At 40.9% G+C, this 20,527-nt stretch overlaps 2 protein-coding genes across 5 annotated transcripts in view; both read right to left on the bottom strand.

The window, feature by feature from the left end:
• Positions 1-20,527, bottom strand: part of zfh1 (Zn finger homeodomain 1) — a 253,000-nt gene that overhangs the window by 141,190 nt on the left and 91,283 nt on the right. The gene's annotated exons all lie outside the window — the stretch shown is intronic.
• On the bottom strand, positions 13,693-20,339 carry LOC109044487 (uncharacterized). Of its 4 annotated transcripts, XR_011900328.1 has the most exons (3): positions 20,183-20,339; positions 16,679-18,518; positions 13,693-15,016 (listed from the first exon to the last, which is right to left on the bottom strand). XR_011900328.1 is itself a non-coding variant. In XM_072303103.1 (2 exons), exons 1-2 carry the CDS (start codon positions 20,231-20,233, stop codon positions 14,690-14,692), a joined length of 378 nt encoding a protein of 125 aa, XP_072159204.1. In that variant the 5' UTR covers positions 20,234-20,313; the 3' UTR covers positions 13,693-14,689. The 4 variants fall into 4 exon arrangements, 3 of the variants coding, with proteins under 3 accessions (XP_072159204.1, XP_018917775.2, XP_018917774.2); XM_072303103.1 differs by lacking the exon at positions 16,679-18,518 and having other exon boundaries at positions 20,183-20,313; XM_019062230.2 differs by lacking the exon at positions 20,183-20,339 and having other exon boundaries at positions 16,688-16,991.

The following is a 20,527-nucleotide window of genomic DNA, read 5'->3' as shown; positions in this document are numbered from 1 at the left end:
GTTAAAAATGTCGCACAATTTACTGAATTACTTACTAAATTTAGGGACGGCCTTTCACTGCAGTCGAAGTTTCAAGTTCCTTAATGAATCCTTGGATAATTGTCGTGGGTTGCATGTGCAGTTTTGCAGCACTTTAATAATCGAATATATTTCATATCAAATCCCTGGTTTCGATTGGTATTTTCCTAAATTTTGACCTAAATCCTTGCTAATATACCGGTTCTTGAAGAGATCCCCAGCTCGCTATTCTGACAGCTTCCTCAGATGAGTTTTTACTCCTTCTCGTTCAAATCGTAGTAATTTATTGCAACTGTCTCATCTCCCAGCAGGAATTTCTCCCATTCATACTGCTACTGCTTACTCTCCGACTAAATTTCGGGATTATTTCGTCGGTTCTTTTCCCAGTCATCAACTCCCACGAATCGGGAAATATCGAACCCCGCCCGGGTGAGTTACGCGAATTTACGAACGACACTTCCTCGCATTCTGCAATGCTAAGGCATAACGCCGTAGGAACCTTCCGGCGTTGCCAAATTTCCTTTGGTAAATCACGAATTTACGGGAAAATTTGAGAATATTTTCCATCCAATTTTTTTAGATAATTATGCTCACAATTCCGCCGAAAAGTCCTGAAAATTTCAATGGGAATTATTCTTAACTTTCCTTAAAAATTAACATTTTATCGAGGGAAATTTGGCAACTCTCGAAGGTTGATACGGCGTTTTTCCTTAACGCGGCAGCAGTGCGCCCCGATCACATCTGGCAAAAGCGGAGGGAGCCCGCCTCGCCCCCGACCGGCGACAATAATCGTGGGACGCAGCGCAGGACAAGTTCCGGGAACGGTAAAAACTTTCGAGAAAAAGCTCCCCGCTTCCCGCAGGAGTTTATTAATAAGAGCTCAGGGAAAAATTCATTTATCAAGACGGAGCGTTTCGAGGACTCGATACGGATAATCAACAGAAGCTTGTTTCCTAATGTAATATAATTTAAAGGGAGGGGAGGGGAAAAAATAATAAATAAATAGAAACAAAGCTTTCAGGCTGCGTTGCCAAACCGTCCTCTTTGCGTTCATAGTGGGGCTTTTAAACTCGAGTGCTGATTGGATCTTGGAGGTGCCTTGCATTTAAATATCGGTTAGACTAGAGTACTATATACGGAGAGTACGGACATGACGGTGATTTTGAGGTTAGGCCAGGAAGCACTTAAAGAGTTGAACATGAGTTGTTTAGTTGATAATTAGTGCTGAAGATGAGGCACGATGCTCCGAAAAAATGTGGCTATTATATGTAATTAATTAAATAAAAATAATTAAGTAACGCAATGTCTTGGCTGTATTATCTCAATAAAATAATAAGAGCCCTTAGGGCTCAAAAAGACAGCCAATCTGTGAATTCAAATCATCCAGAGTGATTTATTATTAAAATTGTTAGGATCAGTCGTTGGTAATGCACGTATTTGACTTGGTTTTTGCATATCTTAACTTATTTTTGCGCAGGAACGCTCAATTTTGAACATTCTTTGCCATTTTGATTTGACATCGGAATCTGAAGATTGACTGTGACATTTTTCATTTTCAAAGGTTGGCTGTGCTTTTGAGCCTCGAGAGCTCCATATTTCGACAAATCCGATCTCTCCCAGAATAAGTACTCCAACGGTCTAATTGTTGAAATGATAGACAAAGCTATGGACGAGGAGGATGAAAGGCTTATGGAAGAGGCCTATTGGTGGAAGCGGGTGGTTGCAATGGACTAAAGAGGTGGGTAATAGACTAACGGCAACCTGCGAGAGGCCCTATAGTTAGCCCATCATTTTCTCCACTAGTCTATAAGAACCAACATTTCAACCAATAGGACTGCTCCATACTCAATATGTCTTATTTGTCTATAGCTTTGTCTATCAATTTCAACAAACAGATCCATCTATGAGAAAATTTTCGAAATCTGGATCGAGTCTGGACTCCGGATCCAAACGTCTTTTTTCCTAGTGTGTACTTGAAAAGATCCAAGAACACTGGAAAAAAACACATTGGATCTAGAGTCCAGACTCTTAAAAACATCGACAAGAAAAAATACTCTTGATTCAATCAGATTTAGGCTTAAATCAAGAACCAAGCCTCTTAATTTGAGCGGATTTCCATTTGATTAAGCTTAAATCTGATTGAATCAAGAATCCTTTTTCTCGTCAAAGTTTTCAAGAGTCTGAACTCTAGATCCAATGTGTTTTTTTTTCCAGTAAACCCACGCACCAAAGCAGAGCGTTCAAAAAACGACTGTTATCTTTCATTCTGGCAACCACGCCCCGACACCGGGTAAAGAAAAGGTACCGCGAGGAGTTTCCACTTTTCCGCTGTTTTCCCTCCCCGCCCCACCGCTCCGCGGACGAATACAGTTCACATATCTCAATAAATTATTTTCCGAGTTCTCTCCTCAAGCTGGCTAATCTTTTTCGATCACCCCCCTCCCCCCCACCTCCTTTCGTTCTCCACTTCGTCCCAACTCGCTGAAATCTGACTCGCCTTGTTAACGAAGGAGCTGCGCGTTTCGTCGCTCCTCTGGCGTAAGGGCGTATCTCGAACTCCGCATGAGCCCCAGAAAGCACGGGTTCATATGTAAAACAGGGCTCACTCGAAAATCGAGATACGACGTTACGTCAGAGGGGCGACGATTTACGCAGCGGACTAATCAGGCGATCTCATCGTGACGTAATTACGTTGATGCATTGATTCCCGCGCCACCCACTCCTGAGAAAGACTAATTAGAATATGAAACACCGAGGGAATCACTTATTTAAACCGAATGCAGGTGCACTGGAAAAAAAACACATTGGATCTAGAGTCCAGACTCTTGAAAACATTGACCAAAAAAAATACTCTTGATCAATCGGATTTTTGCTTGAATCAAAACGAAATCCGCTTAAATTAAGAGGCTTGGTTCTTGATTTAAGCTAGATTCTGATTGAATCAAGAGTACTTTTTCTTGTCGATGTTTTTCAGAGTCTGCACTCTAGATCCAATGTGTTTTTTTTTTTTTTCCAGTGTGTAATGAGGATTGTGAGTTTGGTTCAATTTGCTCGGCGACTAGGCCGAGCTTCGATTCAATTTTTTTTTCTTCTTCTTTTTTTTACCAATTTCAAAATAGTTCATTGGGCTAATCCCACGCTTACTGCCCCAACCTTAGGTGACCATTGCCTAAGACCATCAAACTCAGGTCACCTGACCGGGAATCGAACCTGAGACCTCTTGATCATGGGGCCAGCGCTACAACCTTATGACACACCTTAATTTCAGCTTAATTAAACGAAGTTTTCGGTTGTAGAGGCCGTACTCTAGTTGAGAAAAAGTAAAGGTATCAAAAGGAAAGGAAGAGCCATAGTCTTATCAAGAAGTACGAGTCTTAATATGGGTGATAAACACTTTGGTTACTTGAAGCGAAGCTCAGTTTCTCGGACTAACATCTCGGTTGTTCCGGCAAAAAACTTCGCTGGTGCCATTGGAGCCGAAGTATCTTTCTCTGTCTTGTGATCCAAGAGCATAACCATCGAATTTTTTGGTCAAAAATTGAGACCAAGTCAAAACATTGAAAAGTACCTACGGTAGAAGAGACGTCAATCTGTAGCTGTGGAACTGGAAGGCTCTGTAGTGATAAAGACTTTATTTTTCCTTAGAAAAGAATGAAAAAATTGAGGCATAAAATTAAATATGATCATCTTGAGACAAATCTATTCGTTAAAAAAAGTCGAAAAAACACACAGAAACTACTCTGCAAACGAGCAAATTTGATAACGTAACTGTTATGAGCAACTATTCGAACTCCTGGGATGCCCATATTGCATAGACGAACAATTGAAGGCGAAATGGTTTTACGTGCTGTAAACGGCAGCTCGCGATTGTTCCTCTACGCCACATTTTAAAAATGATAAGTCAAATTCTTTTGATACGCCGTAAAACATAAGACCAAGAAAAGTGATACCGTTAAATCTACAAAAAGGTGTGTAAAACTTTACAAAGCTCTGTTGAATTTTACGTAACGATTTGCAAATTCCACACCGTGGCATGCGAACTTGATAAAAAGTCGTGTAAATTTTATCAACACGAGACTTGGCTATTATTTTTTCGCTATAACAATTGATTAAATGTAAGTTTTGCTGACTCGTGATGAATCTGCGCTGCAAAAAATAGTTGCAACCCAAGTGCAATTTCACAAGGTTTCGTCAAATTTTTCAAAACGATTTACAAATTTCACAGTGCATCATGCAAATGTGATAAAACTTTCTTAAATTTTAAAAAACAAAGCGTTGTCACTATTTTGCACAAACGGATTTGTTATTCAACGAAACATTTATCTCAATGAAGCGTGAACTCGATTGAAGACGACTAATCGAATTCCAAAAGAAAATCCTCACAAGAGGGAGCAATGTTTCTAGTACCGTGATTTGCGATACATCGATTGATCTTTCATATAAACCTGTGAAAAAGGATCGATAGACAGGGTGTTCGCATCGAACACCATATTAATCGATTTTTTACCATAGCTTCAAATGGGGAATATCGATAATCGATCATTCACGCCTCGCCACTGCATGAAATCCCTCTCGAAAAAGTTGCCCCGCCTTTGAATCCAAGAGAAGATGACAGCGCGGGCTTCGGTTTTTACGTAGGATTTCAACCCTCTCATGTCCGGCTCAAAAGAGCCCGCAAAAGGACATTAATTAAAGGTGACTGTTCGCTTAAACCTTCCGCTGCCAGGCGGAGAGGTTAGGTCGAACAAATCTCGAGGGTCCTGACAGGGCATCCGGAGGGGGCGCTAATTAACGGGGATCTCAAGGTACGACTCAATGCCCAAGGAAGGGGTGATAAGACGCCAGTGAATGGCATCAGGGTGAGGAGGAGAGATTCCCAACGTTGCTAAATTTTCCCCAGATAAAATAATTATTTAAAAGAAAACGCTTCTGAAAGAAATCTGCATGACGTGATATGAAATTTTTAAATGGTTTTGAGAAAGTCGATGAAACCTTGTAAAATTGAATGTGGGGTTGCCGCACTATTTTTTACAGCAAAGATTCACGAGTCAGTAAAATTTACCTTCAATCAATTTTTTTGCTCGAAAAAATAGTAGGAAAGTCTCGTATTCATACAATTTACAGTTTTGTATAAGATTCGCGTGCCACAGTCTGGAATTTGCAAATCTTTCCGCAAAATTCAACAGAGCTCTGTAAAGTTTTACACGCCTATTTGTAGATTTAATGGTATCACTATTTTTTTTTCCTTTTTTTTCTTTTTTTTTTTTACATAGAAGATCAGTAATTAAACAATATTTTTTTCTTGGTCTTATGTTTCACAAAATTCCTGCGATCACCTCCAGAAAGTTGCAATCGTGAAAAAGACTATTCTAGTTTTTTTCCGAAGCTTTTAACGAGGTTTACGGACAAGTGCTTCTTTCGGCCGATATAACACCATGTTAAACTCACCCGAATGTTTTGCGTTGGAAAAAAGGGGAAAATTGTTCTTCTCGGGCAATAATTGAAATCATTCCCACTCAATTTTTGCCGCTGAACCCGAAAATGACCTTCGTTTTCTTCCAGAACCTTCGGTTGGTCTCATGTTTCACAACGTATCAAAAGAGTTTGACTGATCATTTTTTAATTGTGACTTAGAAGAAAATTCTCAGGCTTCCGTTTTCAGCGCTTAAAACCATTTCGCCTTCAATTGTTCGTCTATGCAATATGGGCATCCCAGGAGTTCGAATAGTTGCTTACAGTTACTCCATCGAATTTGCTTGTTTGCACAGTAGTTTCTGTGTGTTTTTTCGACATTCTTTTTTAAACGAATAGATTTATCCCAAGATGATCATATCGAATTTTGTGAATTTTCAGTAAATTCCCAAGAAATTCAGTACCTCCTCAGCGAACAATTCAGTACTGTTTTAGTACCTCCACTTGACAAAATTTGAACAATTTCAAAAAGAGGGTTATTCATATAGGCGAAAAATGTACCCAGCCCGGAATGTACGAAACTTTGTAGGATGATAGTACTAGTTGAGAGAGGCTTATCCCTAGCTCCGTTTTTGCAGGAACCCCAGGGAAACAGCGTTGCCATTTTTTAAAGTCGCAACCTTCAAACATCCATAACTTTCGCAAAAATGCAGTTACAGAGCTCGTATTTATACCAAAAAACGCAAAAAATTACGTTCTATCGACCTATGCAAAAGAAATTTTAATTTCACTCCACTGTTGCCACGTTTCGGCCATTTTTTTAATTTTCGTAATTATTTAAAATCACGTTACCGCCTAAAAAAGTGTTTGCAGTTGGTGGGGATTGAATAAAAACCTGTCGAAATTATTGTTCGTTCGATTCCGCATCCATTGATATATTATACTTTTCTGAGAGACTTAGGGAACACGAGTTATAGCGATTTGAAAATTCGGCAACACGCCCGACCCCCGATATTGACGCTCGTTTCGGTACGTTTCGCGACTCCGTGTTAAAGCAAAACGCCTAGACCAAGCAAAATTCGAAAAGTCAGCTCATGTTTTGCACTTTTTTGAAACTTTTACACGATTTTTAAGAATTCAAGTAGCGAGCGGTGTTGCCGGTTTTCAATGAAAACCACCGCTGCGATCACAATTTAAAGTAGTGCTCATTTAATCACGTCCAGCTACATTTGTTAACCTAAACTGACCATTTGCGACATGGTGTTCACAACATTGCCTAATTTCCGTCGGAATTCGCGTAGAGGCGGGGTTGCCAGTTTTCATGGAAACCGCCACCGCAATCACGAAAAAAAATGTATTACTTATTTAATCACGTTCAGCCTTATTCTGTAGTTGGAATTGTTTATTTATCGAATCGATGGTTTCTGCTATCTCTCTGCAACAGCGGTGGTGCCTGACAGTAACGAGATATCGATATTGTATAGAGATCAAGAGCAATGGATCTAGGTCCCTCGCCAAAACTACTCATCGGACCGCTTGAGTGATTTGCGGGCTTTAAATTTCGATATCTCGTTACTGTCGGGCACCACCGCCGTTGCAGAGAGATAGCAGAAACCATCGATTCGATAAATAAACAATTCCAACTACAGAATAAGGCTGAACGTGATTAAATAAGTAATACATTTTTTTTCGTGATTGCGGTGGCGGTTTCCATGAAAACTGGCAACCCCGCCTCTACGCGAATTCCGACGGAAATTAGGCAATGTTGTGAACACCATGTCACAAATGGTCAGTTTAGGTTAACAAATGTAGCTGGACGTGATTAAATGAGTACTACTTTAAATTGTGATCGCAGCGGTGGTTTTCATTGAAAACCGGCAACACCCTCGCTACTTGAATTCTTAAAAATCGTGTAAAAGTTTCAAAAAAGTGCAAAACATGAGCTGACTTTTCGAATTTTGCTTGGTCTAGGCGTTTTGCTTTAACACGGAGTCGCGAAACGTACCGAAACGAGCGTCAATATCGGGGGTCGGGCGTGTTGCCGAATTTTCAAATCACTATAACTCGTGTTCCCTAAGTCTCTCAGAAAAGTATAATATATCAATGGATGCGGAATCGAACGAACAATAATTTCGACAGGTTTTTATTCAATCCCCACCAACTGCAAACACTTTTTTAGGCGGTAACGTGATTTTAAATAATTACGAAAATTAAAAAAATGGCCGAAACGTGGCAACAGTGGAGTGAAATTAAAATTTCTTTTGCATAGGTCGATAGAACGTAATTTTTTGCGTTTTTTGGTATAAATACGAGCTCTGTAACTGCATTTTTGCGAAAGTTATGGATGTTTGAAGGTTGCGACTTTAAAAAATGGCAACGCTGTTTCCCTGGGGTTCCTGCAAAAACGGAGCTAGGGATAAGCCTCTCTCAACTAGTACTATCATCCTACAAAGTTTCGTACATTCCGGGCTGGGTACATTTTTCGCCTATATGAATAACCCTCTTTGAATTTCTCGTAAAATTGGGACCGAATTGACAAAATATCAACAAAAAAAAATTCCGGGCCTTCTTGTGGAATTTCCGAACTTTTTCAGTACTTCCGGACCGCCTTTAAAAATTAGTGCTATTTCCGGACTTGGAGACGCCCTGATTAGAGTATTTCCTCATTCTTTTTGAAGAAAAAATAAATTTAAAAAAATATTTTAACGGAAGAAATTCGTCAGCGTGCGAATGCCCATGCGGCGTTTTTCTTAAGCACGGAGGAGGTAGGACGCGACCCGAGACAGGAGGGCGGCGCGCCGGGCCGGATAGGCAGCCTGCACGACAGGGAGGCGGGGGCGAGGTGAGGATTTGCTGCGACAGAGCGGTATTAACCTGAAGTGATGGATTACCCGTTCGATTAATGTTGATTGCCCGAACATGGAGCCGAATTCGAGGAACCGGAGGAGACCCTGTCCGCAACTTTTGATGCCCCACCGTGTAACAACCGCCCGGTTGCCGGCGCTCACTGAGTTTCCAAAAGTTCAATGGACGCACAGCCGTCGCCCGTCTTACCGAAGGAAGGAGTGATGCGCAGATTTTTGCGATCAACTTCGCACCGAAATCAGATTTTCCACCCCTGTCGGACGCTATCGGATCAGCTTTCTCGAAAATGGGGTAACTACTGAAACAGGCTGACCAAAAATCAGTACTCTTACAGTACTTTTTCAGTACATTTCCGAGAAATTCCTTACCACCTCAGCGGGAGAAATTCATTACTTTTTCAGTACCTCCAATTGACGAAATGCGAAAAATTTCAAAAAATTGAATTTCCCGCTCAAATTGCGACAAATATAACAAGATATGAAAAAAAATCCGGACCTTCTTGCGAAATTTCCGCACTTTTTCAGTACTTCTGGTCCGCCCTAAAAATCAGTACTATTTCCGGACTTTCTGGAAATTCCAGACTTGGAGACACACTCTCGTCTATTTAACGGCTGGATTTAATCGTGCGGCATCGGAGGGCTGATTGTAGAAATTGATATACAAAGCTATAGACAAAGAAGACGTAAGGAGTATGGAGCGATCCTACTGGTTGAAATGAATGGTTCTTACAGACTAAGGGAGAAAATGATGGATTAGCTATAGGGTGTCTCGTGGGTTGCCGTTAGTTTGGCTATTACCTACTCCTTTGTCCATTGCAACCACCCGCTTCTTCAGGGTGCCTACTTAAACACGCCAGCCAAAAATCAGTACTATTACGGTACTTTTTCAGTACCTCCTCAACAGAAAAATTCAGTACTTTTTCAGTACCTTCATTAGACGAAATTCGAAAAATTTCCAAAATTTGAATTTCTCGCTCAAATTGCGGCAAAAATGACAAAAATTCCGGACCTTCTAGCGGAATATTCGCATTTTTTCAGTACTTCCGGATTGCCCTTAAAAAATCAGTACTAAATCCTGAATTTCCGGAAATTCCGGCCTTGTAGACACCCTGACATTAGGATCCCTCCATATTCCTTTTATCTTCTATATCTATGGGTTTATCTATCAATTTCAACAATCAGCCCGGGCAAGCGAACGGCAACATGGCGGGAACATTACTCGACTCCTCCGAGCACGATGCGGCAGCGAAGGCCCTTATCGCGGTAAGGAGCCGCGTGGAGATCTTGGGCGCAAACACAGGGACCGCAGCCGAGTCCACCGGCCCCGATGACCGTCCGTCGCTCGGCCCAACTTTAACTCCCGGGCCCGGAGAACAACTTTTCAACCCCCCCCCCCCCCCTTCCCCCCGACCAACTTCACGGTCTCCTAATTGAAATTCCACTCGCATTAAAATATCTTTATTGCTGCCGCGACGGATTGTTTTGCCGGCCCGGCTATTCAACCCCCCTCCACCCCCCCCCCCCCCGGTGGAAAAACACCTCCTTGGAAATTTGTGGGGGAGGAGCGCCAAACGAACGCTACATCCACGCAATGGCAGGGTGTCTACTAAAATAGGCTGGCCAAAAATCAGTATTTTTGCGGTACTCTTTCAGTACATTCCCAAGAAATTCAGTACCTTCTTAACAGGAAAATTCAGTACTTTTTCAGTACCTCCTATTGACGAAATTCGAAGAATTTCAAAGATTTGAATTTCTCGCTTAAATGGCGACAGAAATGAAAAAAAAAGGAAAAAATCCGAACCTTCTTGCGGAATTTCCGCACTTCTTCAGCACTTCCGGACCACCCTTAAAAAATCCATACTATTACCGGATATTCCGGAGTTGTAGACACCCTGGCAATGGCGACTCTCGCGAGTTGGCAACACTGATATCTTCAATTGGATATATTTATGCCAAACGGACCTATTTGCAATAAGACATGAGCGCTGAGACCCATAAGAATACACGCAAAACAAGATTCACGTCATAATGCACATAGTTCCGTTTGGCAGAATTACGTCCAATTTTAAGTAAGTAGGTAAATCAATTTTTATCAGTGGCGAGGCGTGAATGATCGAGTTTCGATACATCCTCATTCAAAGCTAGGGTAAAGAATCGAGTTTTAAGGTTTCCGTTGCGACCACCCTATTTATCGATCCTTTCCCATAGGATTAAATGGTAGACAATCGATATATTGCAAAGTACGCCGCGCCACTAAGTTTTTCCTCGTGGACGGACCACGAGACATGGGCAGAGTTTCAAAGCAACGCACACAATCGCATTTCGGAAAAAAATATACTTTATTCTTACCTTTTCGGGTATATAAAGTTACAGATATTTTATTTTTATAAACTGATGTAAAAGACATCTATATCATCTTCAATACTTAAAATTTTAAAAGTATTTATAAATTAAAAATCTAAAAATTACAAAAATGCTGAACAGTGGTTACATACTTAAAAGCAAGTAGATTGATTACTAAAAATTGAATTTATTCATTAAGAATGCAGGAACGTAACTTCATAGAAACAGAAGTAGTGATAATTTATGAGTTAATTTTTGCATTTTCTTCTAAGATTTGTTGAATTTCTGTTGTGTTTCTAAGAGAGAAATCCCTGACATAAATAGGACAGCTAAATAACGTATGTTCTAAATTTTCTAATTGCTGCGATACACCTAGTGTTGGTAAATGCGAAGGATTGGCACTGTTACAATGCAGTGTATTTGTTTCCCTGATATGCAATCGTGCAAGCTTGAGAGTGAAAGACGAAAGTCTTAAGTCTGGAAGGACTTTCTTCCCGTTGTTACTTACGAGTTGCTTGGCAGTGGAGATTGAGTCACGTCGGGTTTGCGACACCCGTTTTTGTTCGCGGGGTTTAATTAATTCCGGCCAAGTTGGTAAAATTTAGCTCAAACGTGAGAGCTGAGCGAGAAAGAACAGCTAAGGAGGTGTCCTCCGTTAGAACAGCAGGGCTGATCATTGAAATTGATAGACAAAGCGTTAGACAAAGAGGGCACAGAGAATATAGAACAGGGTGTCTATTAAAACGTGCTGACCAAAGATCAGTGATTTTAAAGCCTGGATACACGCTCAAATTTCCGTCAATTTCCGATCAAAATCATGACAAAAATGGCGGATGGTAGATGGTGCGCACCAGTCACCGTTTGATCGGAAGTTGATGGAAATTTGAGCGTATATCCAGGCCTCAACAGTACATTTTCAGTACATTTCCAAGAAATTTAATACCTCCTCAACCGCAAAATTCAGTACTTTTCCAGTACCTCCATTCGACGAACTTCGAAAAATTTTGAAAGTTTGAAATTCTCGCTTGAATTGCGGTAAAAACGACGTAGCCTTTAAATTTCATTGGGTGCCTTAAAGATCAAGTGACTGCACGATCATGATCTTGCAGCCAAATATTACTCTTGGAATGAACGCACAGGGGATTGCATATTTTCCAGGGTTTCTTAAAGACCGCGCGTGGTATACAGGAAAAAATTCCGGACCTTCTTGCGGAATTTCTACACCTCTTCAGTGCTTCCGGATCGCCTCAAAAAAATCGGAGCTATTTCTGGATTTTCCGCACAAGTAGACGCCCTGTAGATGTACTTAAATATTTAAGAGTGCTTAGATTCCCCGCTAAATTAGAGCAATGACTTCTAAGTTTCCTCTCCTGAGTGGCTAGAAATCGACTAATATCGAAAATAATTTTTTAAGAAAAATGTTAATGAAAAAATCGACGAAATTCGGTGCTGGCAACGTGCGCGAATTTTCAATATGGCATTCTATTTTCAAGCAAATGCCACCGGCTCGCGGATAAAGGAAGGCGCATGTGAGATAACTATTCGTGCTCTATGGTGTGTTTCTGGCCTAGCTTCCGATTTGAAGGCGCACCGCGTAGCTTGTCGAAAAGTTACTCATTTTTCGATTGACTTTCATTACGCGCAGCAGCGGGCTGATTATTGAAATTGATAGACAAAACTATAGACAAAGAAAACGGAGGGAAAGTGGTGCGCTCTTATTGGTTGAAAAGGGTTATTATCATAGACTGAGGGGGAGAATGGACTTAGAATTGTGTCCCTTGTAGGTTGCCGTAAGTTCGTCTATTTCTTACCTCCGACGCAGGAGTTGTTTTTAGACGGAGTGCTGGTAATTTTGCTGACGGGCAAGCAATACTTTTCTCTGTGAGGTAATATACTGCCGTGCTAAGAAAGAACGCCGTATGAGCCTTCAGACGTTGCCATATTTCCTTCATTATGAATTAAATTTCCTGGGAAAATTATGAACACTTTTCTTTAAATTTTTCAGACGATGTTGAACGCAATTTAATTAAAGGTATCTAAAAATTTCACGGCAAAACATGCATGAATTTCCTCAAAAACACATGTTTTATCCGGGAATATTTGGCAACTCTCGAATAGTCATACGGCGTTCTTCCTTAGCGAGGCAGTATACTACTCGAATAAGCATTCCCTCTGTGTGATGAGAATTTCTCTTGTGTTCTGCAACAACACTCCGTTAATTACTTTGATGCTTGATCATTAGAGGCAAAAACAGGGGACCTCAAACCTTAAAATCAATCTTCAATTTTTAAAATTTATGTACACTACTTTTCACTGACGCTAAAGATTTGGCAAGCTTGTCCTCCGCTAAACGGGAGCTCCCACAACTCCACACCTATTTGATATTCATTCACCGCCTCGGAAAAGAAGCAAGTACGAAGGAGTCATTCGCGACGGTACCTTCGACTTTTAAGTAGGAACTGAGAAGTAAACTTCCGGATCGATTATCGATTCGTTATCGAATGGACTTGATCGATAAATCCCTATCTTGGCAATGCTATATATCGATCGAAGTCATTCGATAGCGATTCAACAATCGAGGAAGTTACGGCGGAAACGGAGGGGGTTGAACGCGAACGCCCGCCTTTCCGATGTTCGATTTCCGAAACAAAGAACTACGAGGTCAGCTATCTGAACCGCCCACGCTAATTTCCAAGGGCTTCCGTTTGCCTTTGCCTTTTCACCGGAGAGAATGGAATATTTTCGCATACTACAGTTCGGTGTGCCGAGAAAATATATAAAAACTACTAGTTTTCTCAATGATCAATAAATCATCTCCTAGGAAAAACAATATCACAAAAAAATAGTTGTGTTTCTTGTAACTACATTAAATAAAATTGTTTAACTGCAATAACAACAACTAGAAGCTTTATCATTGGCTCTCACTTGAGAGAACGAGATACGTTGGTGGAAAAAAATGCTATGTGCTGGAAAAAAATCCATAAAATTACTAGTTTAACGAGTGGTCAAAAACCCAAAACCCTTAAGAAAAATAGTACTTTTAACATTTATTTAAAAAAAAAACCCCGTTAGCTTTGTCATTGGCTTTTAGGAGAAAGAATAGGCAACTTTTACATTCGTTAGTAGGATAAGAAATTAGGGAGTTGGTTGATTTACACCAAAGATCAGCAACTAGGCTATTTGGTTGGTTGGTTAGTTAGTTAATTTACAAGGATCAGCAACCAGGCTATTTACGTGCAATACATTTATGTTCTGGCATATATGTTTATAAATTTCTCCATTTTACAACCGAATTTAGAGATTAAATTTCGCAACTTCCGATTACCCATATCCATCAAAATTCGGGGCTTGATAACCACGCCTCACGTCAAAACTTCCGCAGTTAAAACAGTCGTGAAAGCAGTGGCGTGGCGTGAATTACGATACATAGATTATTATGCCATTCAAACCTATGGAAAAGGATCGATAAATAGGGTGTTCGCAGCGAACACCTTAATGATTGATTCTTTACCATAGGTTTAAATGGGATATCAATCGATATATCGCAATTCACGCCACGCCACTGCGTGGAAGGAGGAGGGAACAGGATATTGATTTGAAAAACGGATGTTGAACTAGTAATGAAAAAAAAGTGCACTTTGTACATCTGTCACACTTGACATTCAGTAATGGGTCCTTACTTATAGTGGACGTATTGTCCACCGGACATATCTTCGTTTCTCCGACGAAAGAACGTAACTCCATTCCAAAGTTGCAAAATTGATTAAAAACTATTCAATTTTTTGCGAGAATGTACCCTGTAATTTTCCCCCAAAATTTGTCAGATTTTTACAAGGGATCAGAAAAAAAATCAGGGAAATTTTCATTTAGAAACACCCAAAATTCTCCTGGTTAAGCTGCATTTTTGCAACTGCAAATTTGCGAGTGGAAATCTGGCAACATTGAAATGCAGTTACGTTCTTTCGTGAGGGGGAGGATATTGACAGGAGCATTATTACAACGAACACGGTACATCGGAAATTTCGCAACTGGACATTGAAAATTGAGAATGTTCACTGCATGAGCATTGTGCCGCACACCCCTAAGCAGTATGGGCAATCTTGGAAGTCTAAGAAGCCGCCTCTATTGTTGTAGGAGCAAAAACTTCTGACGCAATCGACGCATTGCTCAGTATAGTCCCTCTTGCATTTGGGCTTGCATACTTGAGATTTGCACTTTGAGAATGGGTCTCCCATCATCATACATCCAATGATACATCTGATGCATCCAAAAGTGCTTTCATCGTCTCTGTTACCCTCATCAATTTCTGAGGAGGTTTTTCTGGCGACTTCCTCTTCATCTGCGACTCCTTCAGGGCCTCCGTCTTTAAAAGCAAATACCTGCAATAATAATCGCAGGTAATGATATTGTGGAACTACAAAATGCAGTGGCCTGGCGTACTTTGCGATAAATCGATTGTTCTGTCATTTCAACCTATTAAAAAGGATCGATAAACACGGTGTTTACTACGAACAACTTGATAATCAATACTTTACCATGGCTTCAAATGGGAAATATCGATAATCGATCATTCACGCTTCGCCACAGGCACAATGTTCAAACTCCAAAAAACAAACGTAACTCAATGGAGTTGTACCATTATTTCCGGCACCTCCTTCATTTAATCTCCTTTACTGATTTGATTTTTTTCCACGAAAATGATTTTCAAAGTTGCCAGAAGTCCAGCCCTGTTTCAAACGTTAAACGAAGTTTTTGTAGCTGTGCGAGTTTCTACTGGGATTTTTCAAGTTCTTTGACATTCCAACCAAAGACAAGAGACCCTCCATTAGGCGACAGGTGGAAGCATCTACTTTCAGAGATTCAACACTTCCTTATGGACAGTTATAAAGGAGCACCAGTCGGCAGTCATCACCCTTTTTCCGGCTTTTAACCTACCTTCCAGGGGAATGATGAGCTTCGGGTGACGTCATAAGCCAAAAAAGTTTGCCAAACTGCGTTATGTTTGCGAAACAAAATACGCAACACGCTGTTGACCATCCATCTGAGTAGGTAGGTCAACAGTTGAATGTTGGAGTCTCGAAAGTAAAAGCTTCGACTATTGCCAAGATACCAGTGGACAGTTCATTGTTTCTCATTCCAACGGTTTTCACTAGCAAATTAGATTACTACTTATGTATCTAACATGACAGTTAAATTCAATTGTAATTATAAAATAAATGAATGAATAAATAAATAAATAAACTATATATACCTCAATTGAATTAATCATTCTCAAAAAGCTTAGGCGCCAAAAATGATAATACGAGAAAAACAGTAGAAACTGTATTAAAAGACCAATTTTAAATTGTAAATTACCTAATAGTGTGATTAATTAATGAAATCCTCTGATATTTAAGAACTCTCAGATTTAGAATGGGTCGATTTGAAAAATGTTTACTGTTTATCTCTTATGTTATGTTCTGGCACTAGTCTTTATGAGAATTACAGATTCAGTTACTTTTTATGCTCCACTAGTCTATTGAAACAGGTATAAAAAGTGGACCTTACTTTTAAGATACCTCAGTCATGATTTTTCTAACAATATAGGAGGTCTAGACTCATAAAGAGTGCTAATATTGTGTCAGCCTGGAATATTGGCTTTGGTTGTGCTTTTGAAAATGTATTATTTTTCTCATATTTTGTTACCAGCAAACAGTAGTCAGCTGACTTCACGCATTTAAGCCGCGATCCTACATTTACACGACACGATATTCTGAGGATGTGAGAAACTCATCTGAACAAACTCAAAAAGTTGAGGGCAAAAAACAGGAGCCGAATTTTGTCGGCTCTTTCAAACGGTGACGCAACATTAATCGATGAGTCCAAATCGCACCACTGACCAATCAGAAGCGCTGAGTCGGACTTAAGTGTGTTCGAGACTCGTCTTACGTATTTTAAGTACGGTGGATAGGACCGACAAAATTCGGCCGCAAATATAGATAATGAGAATAAGTAATGAATTCTATTAACGACTGACTTATAAATTCAATGCAGGTACTGACCGCACTAACCAGGACGACCAAGAGAAGGAGACCTGCGTATTTAATGAGAGATCTCATTCTGCGAATGTGACAGGCGATGACAGGCCGAATCAAAAGCGTGCTGAAATGCGACTGGGACTAGACTCAAGGTGAGAACGATTGCAGTCGCATAAAATGGAAGTGACACTTGAAATTTTATGACTCGCATAAACCTCGAACTTCAATCCCTCTTGTCATTTTACGGTCTTCGGGGACTACGCAAGTTGCAGTCTCGTATATTTGCTAGAGCAGGATTCTGCTTCTTCGGGTCTTTGAGTTATTTGTCGATGAAAATACAGGTCGACGTAGCCGATTGATTTTAACACACACGGTCAGGACGTCTACTAAAAGTTAATTTTGGATTTTTCTGATATTTTCCTGATATTTCTCTTGTATTTTATAAGAGATTTCCTAATTTAACGCGTGAAAAAATTGACATTTGTTTGATTTTTAAAAAAAACAATTAAAAACATATTTAATGAATTGAATCAAACATTTAAAAGTTCTTGAGGCACTCGAAAGTCCCTGATCCATGACTGACTCTCCTAATATTTTCCTGATACCGTCAAATTTCCTGCTAACATCGAATTTCCTGATATTTTCCGGCTTTTCCAATTTTAACTGACGGCAGACACCTTGGCAGATAAAATGTTTCTGTTGGATCAATATACATTCCTAACCATAATTCCAGGACGAGAATCTCATTGAGTCAACAGGCAAGCGCCTTTGTTACAAACAGTATGTCTGTTATATCAAGGAGAGAAGGAGACGTCCTGTCACTTTAAAAGAAATCTGGTAGAAAATTCTCGCTCGCGGAAAGTACGTAATGAACAATTTTTCTTAGGGTAGGTATATACACAATAGTTTCAGCCAATAGGATCGCTCCATGTTTCCTATATCTTTTTAGTCTATTGCTTTGTCTATCAAATTCAATAATCAGCCCACTGCGGGCCGATTATTGAAATTTATAGACAAATCTATAGACAAAGAAGACATAGGGAGCATAAAGCAATCCTATTGGTTGCAATGGGTTGTTCTTATAGACTAAGGTGGTAAATGATGGACTAACTATCTGGTCTCTCGTGGGTTGCCGTTAGTTAGTCTATTACCTGTGTCTTTTGTTCATTGCAGCCACCCGCTTCCACCGACAGGATCCCTCCATATCCTCTTTGTCTTCTTTGTCTATTGCTTTGTCTATCAATTTCAATAATCAGCCCGCTGCTCGGATTTAACCTTGTCAAAATGAGAGCTATGAGAAAGAATTGACGTGCGAGGCTAAGCTATAAGCTTTTAAATTTTCCATATAATATCCGACCGCTCTCAATAACTTACTCTATTACCCGACGTTCTTCATGGTTGATCCAAACCAGAGGCGGATCCAGCAATTTGGCAACACCGCATTTCCTCCATTTAACCTATGCTAAATAATCGATTCTTGTCGGAGCACCTGGTCCCTCCGAGAATCGATACAAATCCATAGGGTTAAATGGGGAAAAAACAATGTTGCCAATTTGCTGCATCCGCCAATGATCCAAACAAGGATAGCCCATCGCATTGTGGATCCTCCTCATCCCCATTGGGCAAACGCAACAGGGCACATGTGGGCGCATCCGATGTATTTGCAGTAGTTGGGGGAGGCATCCAACATCCTGCAGTCGTCCGTGCATTGCTTGCAACCGTACGCGACTCCATTTCGCGCGCAGTAGTCTCTACACTTGAGCTCACATCCGTTGGCCGAGTAGCCTTTCGACACGCAAATCTGCTGACAGGCTAGGCATCGTGGCAACGCTGGTTCGTCCCCCCAGAGGGACTGGGCCAAAACCTAGGACAACCAACACCGCATCAGCATCTAATCGTTTTAACCCGTTCACTGCCGAATTTTCCATGGGCCACCAACAAATTTTCCGAGAGCTAATTCTAACCGAGTGAAGCTAATTTTTTTGAAAAAATTTAAGGCCTCTCCGATCAAAATCTGGTCAGTACACGGAGAAAAAAACCTCGTGCGTGGGACCCGAAGTTTAGGTCGTATGGATCTCTGAAGTTTTCGGATTGAGCAACTGAACACTTTAGGTCTAGCTGTCGAGGTTCGGATCACACATCTGAAACTTCAGTTCTTACATCTGAAGTACTTCAGATGTGAGAACCGAAGTTTTTCGGATGTGAGAACTGAAGTTTTTCGGATGTGAAAACCGAAATGCTTCAGATGTAAGAACTGAAGTTTCAGATGTATGATCCAAACTTCAGCAGCTGGACCTAAAGTGTTCAGATGATCAATCCGAAAACTTCAGAGATCCATATGACCTAAACTTCGGGTCCCACGCACGAAGTTTTTTTCTCCGTGTAGAATCCAATGAACTTTTATGACAACGTGAAACGTACGGGGTGGTAGTGGGGGGTCGAGATTTTGGAAATTTAAAAAAAATCCAATTTTGTGCAATCGCTAAATTTCCAATTTTAAGAAAAATCTTCTTTGGGGTTTAGGGGATGGAGCCCCCCCTCCTCTATGTTTCACTTGGTTATTAAAGCAAGCAACTGGTAGCCCCCACCCCCTCCACTCGAAAAGTTATGCTCAAGCCTATATAGTTGCTTCATACGAATAGGGTCCCATCAAGGGTGAATGGGCTCTCAATCCTCCTCCTCCTCAAAATATTTCTAGCTACGATCATGGTGACAAAATCGTCTTCAAGTAAGTTGTGTTGCCTGGGGTGTGGGGACTGACTAAAGGATCTCGACAGGAACGTTGCATACTGCCTTGCTAAAGGAAGAACGCAGGATGAACATTCGCGAGTTGCCAAATTTTCTCTGGTAGAACATTAATTTCTGGGGAAATTCACGCTTATTTTTTCTTAAAATATATTTTTGGATGATTTCGTTGTCAACCAAAGCTCAGAAAAAGATTTTGTTGACACCATGATCGTCAACAGCATACCATGGAATGAAGATGTTGCATGTGTGAGGGATTTGCGATTTGAACATTGATTCTTATGTAAAAGTTGGCGAGAAACACGATGATGCCACTGGTTTTCTCTGAAATCATCTCCCAAGCTCAAGAAAAGCTCTCAAGTTGAAGCCAAAATGGAAGGGATATCCCACGCTATCCTGAGAGTCCACGTCTACATCAAGACAAACTCTCCATGCAAAGATAGGGAGCAAATACATTGACAGGGCTGCCACTTTATTTGGGGACTCCAAAACTGAAAACACGGCAACCCTGCTAATGTATGTGCTCCCTTTCTTTGCATGGAGAGTTTGTCTTGATGTAGACGTTGACTCTCAGGGCAGGGTGGGATATCCCCTCCACTTTTGCCTCAACTTGAGAGCTTTTTTTGAGCTTGGGAGTTGATTTCAGAGAAAACCAGTGGCGCCATCGTGTTTCTCGCAAACTTTTACATAAGAATCAATGGTCAAATCGCAAATCCCTCACACATGCAACATCTCCATTGTCGATAGGAGTTTTTTGAGTGGAAGAACGAGGAGGATACTGACCGATGTCGCGAGGACGCAGAGGCAGAGGGCGTACTTGGTCAAGGGGTGCATTTTACCGCACGGACTCCGGGCCGGGTCCCCGAAGAGGTTTTGCTACGGCAAGGGCACAGGAAGACTGAGCTCCTCCTCGCGTGACTCCGAAACTCGGTGCGAACGACATTAACGGCGCACATAAACCGCGATTTCCAATTCCTTGCGATTTTTACGGCCGACGGCGCAAAGTGGAGCGAGTCGTCTCTAGGGAACGTTGGACATGATCTGATAACTTAATTCCTCGTTACTCAGTAACTAATTGTAAGAGAGGGGCTGCCCCCCTGGCCACTACGCGGTCGGACCTCCAGAGGA

This window comes from Bemisia tabaci, chromosome 8 (assembly GCF_918797505.1).
Source record: "Bemisia tabaci chromosome 8, PGI_BMITA_v3".
Taxonomy (NCBI): domain Eukaryota; kingdom Metazoa; phylum Arthropoda; class Insecta; order Hemiptera; family Aleyrodidae; genus Bemisia; species Bemisia tabaci.
The sequence above is the reverse complement of the archived record's forward strand: the minus strand, read 5'-3'. Positions and strand labels throughout refer to the sequence as shown.

Bases quoted from the DNA above. Each gene is read 5' to 3' on its own strand.
- LOC109044487 (XM_019062229.2), bottom strand. From the start codon at position 16,735: ATGAGATCTCTCATTAAATACGCAGGTCTCCTTCTCTTGGTCGTCCTG. The intron at 15,017-16,678 runs GTCAGTACCTGC...TTATTATTGCAG, and splicing joins TGGTCGTCCTGGTTAGTGCG to GTATTTGCTTTTAAAGACGG.